Source organism: Passer domesticus, chromosome 5 (genome assembly GCF_036417665.1).
Source record: "Passer domesticus isolate bPasDom1 chromosome 5, bPasDom1.hap1, whole genome shotgun sequence".
NCBI lineage: Eukaryota > Metazoa > Chordata > Aves > Passeriformes > Passeridae > Passer > Passer domesticus.
This window is the reverse complement of record NC_087478.1, coordinates 45,205,506-45,218,686: the sequence shown is the minus strand read 5'-3', so window position 1 is coordinate 45,218,686 and position 13,181 is coordinate 45,205,506. Positions and strand designations below refer to the sequence as shown.

General features: G+C 38.6%; 1 protein-coding gene across 12 annotated transcripts in view; it reads right to left on the bottom strand.

Moving 5' to 3' along the window:
• Positions 1–13,181, bottom strand: part of ANO4 (anoctamin 4) — a 175,945-nt gene that overhangs the window by 84,059 nt on the left and 78,705 nt on the right. For 11 of the 12 annotated variants that reach the window (XM_064419859.1, XM_064419858.1, XM_064419860.1 and 8 more), the window contains one exon: positions 10,023–10,181. In XM_064419859.1, the coding sequence (XP_064275929.1) occupies positions 10,023–10,181 (159 nt within the window). Of the gene's footprint in view, positions 1–10,022; positions 10,182–13,181 lie in introns of those variants that run through there. The other variant, XM_064419866.1, reaches the window with a different exon arrangement.

Here is a 13,181-nt window from a genome sequence, read left to right as displayed (position 1 = left end):
CACGAAGCTGACCTTCAGACATGTCTTCCCACCAGCACCCTGGAGCTTCTCCAGATTCCTCAGAAAATCAGGTCACAGTATAGATTATGAACTTATAAGGCACAAAAAGACACAGAAATCCAAATACAAAAAGACAAATTTCTTGAGGACAAGAACATGAATTTTGTGTATTGCAAGACAGAGTATCATGGTTTCCAGATGTACACGTCTCCATTTTGTTCTTCGCCTATTTACATTTTCACTGTGGAAGGTTTATTCTTTCTGAAAAATTTCAAAGTTTAAAAAGGTGTAAGAGATGGCTTTTAGGAAAAAAAAGCGCACAAAGTTCTTATATTTTGAGAAATTGGAGTCAATCTTGTTATCAAAGGAAAGGTCTATTTGAGTCTATTAATGAAAACAAGCTGTAACTAAGAAGAGTAGTAAGTAGAGTACCATGAAGAGATCCAAGAGGAAACAGAAGGGTTTTCACACTGTTTTGTCTGAAATGTACTCTTCCAGATTCTTCCAAGAGATTTCAGATAACAAAATAGAAGATTATTTCTGCACAGAAGAGAGTTTTTTAAATCAGATAAGACTTTAAACAGGAGGACATGACTAACTGGCTGACAGAAGTTTCAGTTTGTATAGCTATGTCAGAAGCATTTTTCCTTCAGGTCAGGTTTTTTTAAACTTCATTTACAACACTATTTCATTACCACTCAAGCAGCAAGAAACAAATATGTAAATATGCAGTGGATAATTCTGCATTTCATTTGGGCCCAGAGACCCATAAACTGAAAGGACTTTTTCAAGGAAGTTGAGCTCTGACATAATTAGTTCTACTTTGTTCTGTTCCCACAACTGAGATACAGTTAATCCAAGGCACAGAGCACCAATGCTCCACTTGCTCCATCACTGACTTAACCCTGTATGACAAAGAAAATCAGACAATGTGAGGGCCTGGAGTCCTTGTGCCAAGAGCAGTGAGAAAGGGAACTGTCCCTCCCAGGTTCATGTTTCCCTCTTGGCACTACTTTCAGGGGGCAGCCCCACACCACCTCAGGCGTTAGGGGAAGATGCAAATGTCCCCGAGACCAATCATTGCTCTTTGCTTTAGATGCATAATGCTGTAAATACCGTGCTGTCTTAAAACAAGTACAACATCAAAACCATTAACATAAAATGAGAACACAAAGCCTATTGCTGGGTTTCTATATACTCTGTCTTTCTGTTCCCTAGAGACAACTTCAGATTTTTGCTTATTAAGCCATTACTGTAAGGGAGTGTTGCAGCAAGCTAGTCATGTCACCTTTGGGCAACGATAGCTCTCACTGTGCATTAAGTGACTATAGCCTTGTGCATTATCTTATTCCTGATGCTGCTGGCAGGTGAAACAACACCTTGAAAATAATTGCACTGTAAGACCAGCTATTGTAAAGGGAAAGGTGACTTTTGACATATAGGGGACATCACCCTGAAAATTTTTGCTTAATCTTTTCCCTTTTTTTTTTTTCCTTCAAAAGATTTTGATGTTCTGATTTGTAGATGTTGATGACAGTAAATTCTTTGACAAGAAATTTTACCTGTTCCTGAAAAAAGCATGTCAGGGGTTTTTAAGTTCCTATTCAGTTATCTATATATTTTCTGTATTACCTCCCTATTCCTTGAAAGAGCCATACTTTTTTTGAAAAGTAGATCAAGTTTCCAGCAACATTTGCTTAGTCTACTAGTTTTGCAATGCCTTGTTAAAGGCTGACACTTGTCAACTCAGAAACATATTCATTTATGGGCTCCCTCAGATAATCAAGAAATTTGTCTTTAAGAACTGCATTCTGAAATTTGAATTCAGACCCTATCTATCCAGTCTTTCATTTATCTCCTTTTTTTTTTTTAATTGCCATTGTGCTGTACAGTGGACATAGCATCTGAAATCTAAAACTTTTCCCTCAGAAGTTCAAGCAGCTGGAAACTTCACTGTTTAGTGACTGTGGCTTTTTGGTACAGAATACTCCCTGGGAAAGGACATTGTTCTGCTTGTACCAACACATATTTCTGTAAAACATTGCTGAAAAGAGACTCCTTTTGCTATGTGAATTAGATAATAAGACAGTCTGACTTCCATTTGCTCTGTCTGAATTGGGATGAAATGAATAGCCCAGCATTTAAAACGAAATAGCTGGAAGCACTTTTGTATATAATGCTTGTGGTAAGGTTTGCATTTCAGTTTGGTTCCCTTTATGCAGGCATAGTTTACGTCATGTTGATGTCCCTGTCCCTGATTTGTGGATGCAACCAGACACAGTGCTTAAAACATTAAATAACAAGCTGCACCTGCTTATAATGATAGTTATGCTGCTCATGAAAATACAGAGCCTGCAGGCTGCATAATTTGTACTGTAAGTTCATTAGCTGTAGATATTTACATATGGAATAATAGGATCAGAAAAGTGAGACACTGAAACAACTTACTAGAGTCCATGAAAGCTTCGGAGTTTTTGATACTGGTCACAGTGGTGGAATAACACTGAATTACACCTGTGGTGGGTTGACCCTGGCTGCATGCCAGGTATCCAGTAAAGGCACTCCATCACTGCCTCTTTTATCAAGACAGGGGAGAAAATGGAAGAGGAAGCTCATGGGTCTAGACAAGGACAAAGAGAAATCACCCACCTGTTACCATCATGGGCCAAACAGACTCCACGTGGAGAAATTAGTTTATATATTATCAATCAAATTAGAATAGGATAATAAGAAATAAAATCAAACCTTAAAACACCTTTCCCCAAGCCTCTTTCCAGGCTCAGCTTCACTCCAACTTTTCTCTACCTCCTCCTAGCCCGTGGTATGTAAGGATAGGGAATGGGGGCTGCAGTCAGGTCTTTACGCTGCTCCTTCCTCCTCAGGAGGAGGACTCTTCCCTTGATCCAGTGTTTCGAACTTGGGCTCTTTCCACAAGCTGCAGCTCTTCACAAACATCTCCAGCATGTGTCTCTTTCATGGGATGGAGTCAGTCAGGAACAGATGGTTCCAGGGTGGGTCTCTTGCATGGGGTCACAAGTCTTACCAACAAATCTGCTCCAGCATGGCCTCTTCTCTCCAGGACGCCACAGGACCTGCCAGAAGCCTGCTCCGCTGTGGACTTTCTACAGGCTCACAGCCTCCTTTGGGCATTCATTGTGGGGTTCTCCACAGGTTACAGGTGGATATGTGCTCTCCTGTGGGCCTCCATGGCTGCAGGGGCACAGCAGCCTCACCATGGTCTGCACCATGGGCTGCAGAGAATCTCAGCTCCAGCAGCTAGAGCACCTTCTCCCCTGCCTTCTTCACTGACCTTGGTGTCTGCAGAGCTGTTCCTCTCACATATTCTCATTCCCCTCTTTTGGCTGCTGGCCTGCAGCAGGCTTTTTCCTGCTTTTAAATACTTTCTCACAGAGGAGCTACCATTATTGATGGGCTCAGTCTTGGCCAACAGTGAGCTCATCTTGGAGCTGTGTGGCACTGGCTCTGACAGATGTGAGGGAAACTTCTAACAACATCTCACAGAAGCCACCCCTCTAGCTCCACTTACCAACAAAACCTTGCCATGCAAACCCAATACAAGGTTTCGTCTTCTCCAAAGATCAAGAAAGCCTACTTTTGTACAAGTGCCAGTTTGGCCTAAAGGAAACCTGTTATCCGTAGGTGACATCCTGCATGTTTCTTGACCTACCATGCATGCACAGTAGGGATAATCACCACTCTTAGTGTTGTCCCAGTGCTTCCTAGTACATATCTCACATAGGCATGCTCATAGCTATATTTCTGTCTGTCAAAAAGCTCAGAGGACAGCTGACATAAGTTCGGTGGTGGAATTAGCCACCTTTTCTCTAGTGGATGGGCGCTTTTGGTACATGCAGAGTAAGCTCAACACGGCTTTTTTTATGAGCACAAAATAAAAACTATCAGTCAGGAAAAGATTTTCCAGCTGACCTGCAGCTTGCTCCTGGCTACGACACAAACTCTCCTGGCAAGTTGTAAAAAGGCAGTTGACCATAGACTAAGCACTCTGGTTTAAACTGTATGTCTGGTTGATTTGAATTACATCTATAAACTACAATAAACTACAAAAAAGTTATTGTTCTTTCAATAACTGTATAAGCTGAAGTCATAACTGAAAAATAAACTTGGAATCAACTATAAAGGCACTCAGATTTTATTGTGTATGGCTCAGAGAACCAAATTACATAAGCTACATTTATAAAACACCTTTTCTATCTCAGATCTGCAAGTACCACTTGGGGTCTGGAAGTCAGCTCAATTCTTTTCTACCCATGAATCACCAGCAGAAAAAAACATTTATGTAACAGGAATCTCATGAACAATTGCACTGATGACGCACAAACCAGAAAAAAGCAGATCAGTCCCTCAACTGTTTTGGTTCTGCAGTACTAACAACAACAACAACAATAACAACAACAACAACAAAAAGGAGTAGATGTCATTTTTTTTCCCCAGAAAGTTGATAGTATTTGATTAAGTTCAGAAGCAATAGCTGCTGATTATAATGCCTCTTTCACATCGTCACTCTCTGAACACAGTTAGTGCTCAGAAGTTTCAGTCTTTGAAGTTCTTAGCTTTTTCTTGTTCTTTATTTCCAAGTTTTACCTCACTTTGACATGGTCATAGGTCTATTTTCCTTTTACACTCAGGGATGTGCTAAAAGTCACTGAGATACTCTGTGTGCTCTTTCTGTCATCTGTAATTTCTCTCAACATTCATCATCTTGAAAGCAGGCTCCAACTTGCTGCTAAATATAAGTATCTTACTGAATATGTTTCTAGCTTCTTATGCCCTACCCCATAAGCACGAAGTTACAGCTACATTAAAACAAACTGCTTTACACAACTATTACTAGCTCTTCAAGAACCTATCTACATCTGCTTGCAAACTTGACAAGTCATGAAATAATAGTATTCTGTAATTATATTGCATCAACTACTGAAAAATATTTCAAAATATAACTTCATGTTAACATAACTTAAGACTCAGAGTATACCTACTAGTAGATATTTGTTCATACAGCACAACTAAAGCTTATACTGTGCTTTTCTTTCTTGTCCTTTTGGGTTTTCCCCAGAGAACACCTATTATGTATTTCTACTGCCTATAGTATATACCAGCTGTGTTTTTGCTGCCAGATGTTGCACCAGAAATGTCAGCTGTTGCTTGAGGCAGGGAGTGAATGCAATTAGAGGTGCCCTGGTTACAGCTTGACACTTATGGTGGCAAAGTTTAAATTTCTAATCAGGCATTTAACACAAAAACCCACACAACTTGGCGTCTTCTGAAAACTGGACTAGCACTACACTGGCATCATTTATCAAGGAGATGCAAAGATCAATGTGCTGGCAGAAGTCCAAATGCATTGGCTGTTATTTGTGAAATATCTGATGCTAGTTTCTGAAGGGCATTCTGCATGCAATAGCTGTGAGGAGTCCAGCTTTCCAGGGCAGTAAAGAATACTATTGGTTTAAAATATTTAATTGCTTTTATATTGAGACAATTGTTACCATAAATATACAAAATAAATAAAATAAAAGGCCTGAATACTATTTTCACTACTCATGTGGTTAGTTCCCATTTACTACACTTCTATCACTCACTTTCCACTTGTCTGTCAATCGCTTTTACAAGTAAACTGCACGAAATCAACTTATAATCTATAAATAAAAAACTTTTAACACAATCATTAAGCATAATATATCAAGTACATTTAGTAGTAGAAATACTCTGCATGACACAGTTTAGTATAGTCATGACAAACAGAAAAACCAAAAAAAACCATGCCATGTTCAAATTAAATGTCTAGTCTGTTCCTAGGGCTACATGATTAGATCCTAACCCAACATCAGATTCATTTTGGATAGATTGTTCTTAGTCAAATGCAAGATGACTTTCTTCTTTTTCTCTTGTTCTTAGTCAAATGCAAGATGACTTTCTTCTTTTTCTCTTGTACAAATTACTCATGCAAGTGTGGTCTGTGTTTGTTCATCCAGCATAAACTTCTCACCTCTATTGTCCATTTGCATTACTTTACAGTGCAGCTTAAAAAGTTTGCAAGTGAATGAGTAATATAAGTTTGCTGCTGCATGTTGGTTACCTCCCTGCATGACCTATTATGATAGTATAGTTTAAAGTATCTTACTGAAATATTTCTGTGGTACTCTATTTTTGTTCCAGAACTGTGTAGATACTCTTGACAGCAACTGAGTTCTACCTGGTTATTTAGGACAGGTAAACAGTAATTCATGCTGCAGGAATAATTTGGGAAAAGGGTACTTCTCCAGATTTTGGCTAAGAGGTTAAATTTATAAATACTTGTTCTTGTGAAAAGTATCATGGGCTCAAAGTAATTTTGACTCTTCATTCTCTCTTGAAAACAGAGGTTTTCCAGAAATTGCTGGGCCACAGGGATGAGCATTTAATTTGGAATGACAGACACTATCTATATTTTCTCCTCACATAAATCTGATCACAAGTAATTCTATTCTGCATGTCAGTGGGTTGATCTAAGTCTCAGGTTTATCTTGTATTAAGATAAATTTGAAATGCACCATCAGAATGTGGACAGCAGCACCCTGTTAACCTTTTGCCCACCAGCTCTGGAAGGGATGAGTCTCATGTGATATTCACAGATGGTATCAGTGCCTACAAACTTACAGTGTGATTGGTACCTCATCTCCCAGAAGTACATGCTGCACTTGGAGACTGTCCTCTCCATTTTCCCCATATAAAAGTCTTTTTCAAGAACTATTGGAAAATGAGAGCAGCAGGGTCATCGAGGATCCCAGAGCCAGGATATCACAGTCACTTATCTCACTTGTGAGACATTGGAAAAGAGAATAAATCAACAAAGGAAATGTTTCACATGGCTGAAAAGAAAATACAGTTTCTTTTCCAGGAATTGCCTACAGATTTGATTACCTTGTGTGAACATCTCTGCATGTGATCATATGTGTTGAATGTGGTCTGGAAGTGTCTGGCTGTGACAGGGTCAACACACTCATCCTATCCAGAATAAATAGACACAGAAAAGCAAGGGAAAGTATCATAGAATGACTTGTGCTGCACCACTCAATTAGCATTTACTTAGAGTGTTGTTTTCAATTTAAATACTTTATTATTTAATTCAATTTTTCCTATTTTTAATTTTTTCACTCTTTAAATATGTTCTATTTTTTCTCTATGACTTTTTTTTTTTTTTGGTTAAAATTTTCATTGTTTTAATTATCTGTTCTTTGGTCTGGGATCCCCGCATTCTTTATTACTGTATGTACTGAGCACCAAATCTGGCAGAGCTTCCAAGGCAGAGTGGTGTGGTACAGTTGAAGACTGTAAGTGTGAATTTGTTGGGGAATAGCTGCAAAACATTATCACCTTTTCCTGGAGTCAGAAACATATATTTGTTGAGACCTTTCTCAGTTACATGATCTTGACATTGTGCCTGAAGTTATTTCAGCTGTTGTGAATTCGTTTCAGATTCACTTTCTCATTTCATGCTGCAAAGTGAACACTGCTCCCTGCACTCACCACTTCCTGGGAATTTCACCGTGCTGTACTTGTCAGGGAGCCACTGCAGTGAACTTCTCCCTCCCTGCAGTGAGGCATGTTGAAATTGCAGTGTGGATAGCTCTGTAAGTTCTCCTCTCTGCCAATGGTTTCATGCTAAAAGGACAGGGCTAACACAATCGAACGCCAAGATATGAACAGCTGGTAGCCAAAGGAGAATGAACCAACAACCACACAAAATTCACAGAAGGTAAAAAAACACCTTTCAGTCCAACAGTTGCTACCTATTGCCTCTGTGTGTGTTCTGTGGCCAAAGCAATAGGCAGCTTTCTTGTTTCATCTGGGAGCAAACTTTTTTTCAGTGGAAGCAGTATATTGCATGTGAACAACTTTAAAAAAATCCTGCAGTTATAATTTTCCAGAATTAACACTCAAAATGATGTGTAGTCTCAAAAATAGAGAAGTAAAAATAAAGAGAAATAATTTAGACACTAGGTGATCGCTCAGCTAAGTTTAAAGCTAAGTGTTATGCAGCACTGTTAATCTCTGGGGATGGGGGAGGGAGTGTACTAAGAATGTACTTATTTCTTTCAGGATTATAATTTAATTTAGAAACAATTGTGATCATAAAATGAACATGCTAGAGCTTAGTTTTAGGTCAGAGTTACATGTTAAAAAAGATTGCTACCTTTGATTTTAAAAACATTAGCCTGAGTCATGTAGCACAACCTCATTTTGATAATTCTCTGTTCAGAAAATGTACAATTATTGATGCTGGCAAGAAGTCACACCAAGGGCAAATGAGATTAGTAAGAAATAAAACTGCATGTCACTTGCAAAATAGAAACTGAAATGAATAATCAAATTGGCAGATCATTCATGCAGCCTAGGCAGCAAAGTCCAAATAAATGGTCTTGAAAGCCAAAAAAAACCTCTATAGCAAGCGCTTAAATCATCAATTTGAAAAAGTTTTCAGCATAGAATGTTGCAATAAGTTTCATAATACTTAAAATATAAAGTGATTTCATAGCTTTCACTGCTGACCTTAGCACAGTAATAAATCTGCAAAAATCAAAAAGTAGGAAAAAATGTATTTGAAACCATTGGACATATGTTTTAATAGGGAGGATTCCTCCCCCATTTGTTCTCTACAAATTTTAGAGACTTTGTCAGCACCTCTCCTGGTGGAAGCAGGGCAGAATTCTAGGATGTGAAGGTGAATAGCTGCAGCAACACTCCCATGTTCTTGAATGTTGGGTCATAACTTCTACACGCAGTAGCACGTCTACACGAAATGTAACAATGAACAATCTCTGCCATTAAAAACATCTATCAAATACTGCAGCACTGAAGATGATGACTTCCAGCTTATTTGAAGGAATAGCTTAGGGAAACTTTTGGTGTAACCAGTAAAATGCTCTTAATACACTTACATACACCGGTACCCACGTTCAATCAAAAACATTTTAAAAAAAGAAAAATTCTCATTTTTCAGTAAAGGCTTCCCTTTCCCCCTCCCCAGTGTTCTCCAAAGTCTGCATTTCAAGTGCACAGACAGAATCTTTACACATGTACCAAGAATTCAGTGAAAGAAAGGGTTATAATGTGTAACACCTACATAATTGATCAAAGCCTATATCCTGAAAATTCCTCTTCTGTTTCCATCACTGGCAGCATGACCATGCATATTAGCATGAGTGCGAGTCCACCAGGCACAAATAAAACTAAACACTGAGCAATACCTGTTCTGGATGGAAGTGAGGATTAAGCCCTGCTTAAGCACATTACCAAAGTTTAAGGAAGATCATAGGCTTGACAAAAGAGATGTGGTCTCTTTAAACTTTGATCCTGCTACCTAACATATCAATGCATTTTAGACACTTTGCATTAATTTATGCACTCTTGTCCATAAAAGATCTACTGATTTAGGACATTATGTTGGAAATAATGTAGATATAAATGATTCATATATACTGCCCAATTATTTCAATGCTTAGGGTTAAGACAGAAGGAGAAACTTTAAGCTGTTTTCAAACTACTAAAATACTTCTCACATTGCTTTGCCTAAGCTGACAGATAAAGGAAGGCAAGGATCTAGTTAGGTTTCTAGAAAGAGTACCAGGAGCCTCAGCAAATAGTGGAGCACGTAGCTAGAAGAAATGGTAGGTGCAGAAATATGGATTGCACTCAGAGAGAATTCAGGCCATTCAAACCCAGTACTTGTTTTTTGTATTGCACAGCACAACTGATGAAATTCTGTGGCCTACTTGTGCATAAGGTTGAAAAAGATGACTGTAATGGCCTGTTTTGGCCTTCAATCCCTGTGTCTGATTTTGCTTTAGGCTACATTTTTGTACTGCTCTGGCCTATATTTAGGCATGCTTAAAAGCATTTTTCTACTGCTACAGCAGAGTGAAGAGTTTCAGGGTAAACAAATCATATCCCCAGATTCTATATAGCTTCAATGAGAAAGTTTTTTAAGGAATATCTCTTACTTCTTTTTCCATTTGAAGTCCTTCTGCTCTGATATTTCTCTCAAATACTTCCCTCTTCTCTGTCTGTGGATTAGATTTTCTATACACAAGGATGTAGTCAATCCGACATTTCCCATCTCTAAAATATAGTCCATTGGTTTTATTCTTATCAGGTACTTCCTGTAAAGAGAAAATCAAGCAATTCAGTAATGTTAATTTTTCATGATAATTGCTGCATTGCTGTTTGCATCATTGGTTTTCAGTAATACTCAACAAGCTGTTCAAGTTTTAGGCCATTCACATGCAGTGCTTCTGGCTTCATCTGGGAGGAGCACAGGCTTCCCTACTGAAGGGGACCTCAGGGGGCATCAGGAGGTCTTAGGAAAATGCTTGGACATATGGGGATGGGATAGGAGAGAATAGAAAACACAAGCGAACCTCCCTCCCTCACCACTCTCCACAAGGTTAGGAATGATTTCTTACTAATAAAATAGAGAATAATGTTACTGAAGTGTGAATTTAAAATTAAGAACTTCATATGGCTGAATGTCTTTGTAGATGTGAAAAGAGTGAACATTAACATTATGATTATAGTTTACTGTAATGAGAAACACTAAGACCTGGCACAGAGATTTTCATTACCTGTCTGCCCCATAGGATGCAGACAACAACATGAAGGTTCTGTACTGACCTCACCATACCTCATCTAACTAACTACTGAATATTCCTTGCTTAAGGAATAGCTGAGGATGGATTTATTTGCATTTATTTGGAAAGAATTACTGGTGTTAGGTGTGGCAACACATAAAATCAATAAATACTGTGTCTTTTATTTAAAAAAAAAAAAAAAAAGCCTGTTCAAATGTTTGGTCTGACAGAAAAACTCCACTTGATTTCACTGTTAATAAGAGGATAAACAGGTCATTCTCCTGAGATATAAAAGACCTTACTGATGGTCTTTTTCCAGTAAGTCATGAGATGAAATTCTCTACAGATCCTCCTCACAATTTAACACTACTTCTACATTATACAAGTTCTGCCCAGGTTTAAGCCTTCACTTTCAGACAAGTTGAAACTGCATGGCAGTTTGCATTGGTTGGAGCCTTTCATACAGGAAATGTACACTGTGAAGGATACACGGGGACAAACAGCATTCCCTCTGAGCAGTAAAAAGGGCAAGGACCTTCAGGAACTTCAAGATCCGTACAACTCTGAGCTGAAGGGAAGGTAAAGCTAATTTACTTCTGTTTCACCAAAACTCACTCAGCTATTCCTGTCAAAAATAGCCCTGCCCTATAATATACAATCAAGTCTCTGGAAAAAAAAATATTTTGACTTTCACATCTGGGGGAAGAAGGGAATTTTCAAAATACTTTCTCTATGAGAGAATTGTTTCTGAATTTAAATTACAAAGTGAACACTGTAATAAGAAAAATTATTTTTACAGGAAACCCCCCCAAAACAATTTTCCCATTCAAAGAGTTTAGTATAAGCTATCTTTCTGATTCTCAGCAGGCATTTTGATTAAATAGAAAAACCAATGAAAGTATCCCAAATGTCCCATCCCCTTGGTACATCCAGTTCCCTAAAGGAAGAAAGAAATTTTTCTAGCATTCTTTCATTACAGTGTCTAACTCCTGACACAAGTTAGGGCAGGCTTAAAACTGAGAGGAACAGTTCTTAGAGCCCAAAAAGAAGGCAAGAAAAAAGATATAATCTCTGAGGAAAAAACAGTAGCAAACTATTTATATCTATACTGCATATCATGCTGATAAATGGTATTATCAAGATATGAGAAGTATTTTTCATACAACATTAAATGTGAAAACAGCTCAGGAGGCACATTTTATCCTTTTCCCTTAAAAATCTCTGTCAAGAAGACATAAAAAAAGCCTCAACAGCCGAAAGGGTATTTTAAGATTCTTTAAATAAAGGAAGGGTGTAGCAGGAGATTTAGAGGCTGTGGGTCAGCTTGGTGGTCCTGTTGTGATTACTAACCGTCCTGGCAAGCCTCTTGTTCAGTAGTTAGAGTCAATGTATTTTGTATTTCATGTATTTTGAGTGTAATAGGAATGGAGCTGGTTTTTGCTGTAGAGCAAAACAACCCATGCTGAGGATCTGCTATGTAGGCTTAAGGGCTCAATTTGGGCCCACTAGAATCTGGTCCAAAGGGCTCATTGGATTTACATCCATAAGGAATACAGGTTTAAAATCCAGCACTACTCTGGACTACCAAAAAATCATGGGCAGGGGCAATTGAGAGATGCACTTCAAATATACACTCCTCATCTGAACTCAGACCTGTCCTGAGAGCACCATAAGGAATGTGTCCTTCTCTGCATGCAGGAGTGACTTCATGGGAAAAAATTGATCTGCCCCTTCCTATGCTTCTTCTTTCTCTGAAGAAAATTGGTTTGCCCTGCACTGACTCATCAGTGAATGCAGAACCTTATATCAAAGAGTACCTGTGAGATTCAGCCAATGCATTTGGCTTGTTGGATTTCCTCCACTACAAATATGACTGCCAGGGACAATTACTTCTCTTGGACTTGTGAAACACTACCAGCTACACTATTGTAATTTTTCACTTAGAAAGGCGGCTTGGACACCCTTATCCGTACTTGAAGATCCTTTTCATTTTAGGAGCACTGTATGTCAAAGCCAGGTTGATCAACCCTATTAGACTGTTACAGCCTCTGGGAAGGAACCCTTTCTCTGGCTCTCTGTTTTAGACTCCAAGGCAAATTTACAGACTGAGTCTGGACTTGCAAGAACTCTTGAGGATCTAACAAGATACAGAGACAGTAAGGGCTGGTTCAGCAGTGTTAGCTGCAGGACTTCTGCGCCACGCAAGTATTACAGGCATATGCTATGCCAGACATGAGTTTGTTCTACCTTCCTCCAGATATCGCACCTCCCTTACCTGTGTTACAACATCAAAATTCAGTTTTCCTAAACTGATGAAGAAAAAATATATAGCACTAGATCTGACTGCTGTTTTTTGGTGAAAAAGTGGTGTTGTCATGTATGTCAAACCTCCATTCTTTCATCTAAAAAGGGATGCTGGAAGAAAATAGAACAGTGAAGACTTCACTCTAACAAGAAGCTCAGCATTTCTGTCTATCTTTATGGCTGTACTTATATGTGTTGCATAACTTGCACTTGTTTTCCAAAGAATAC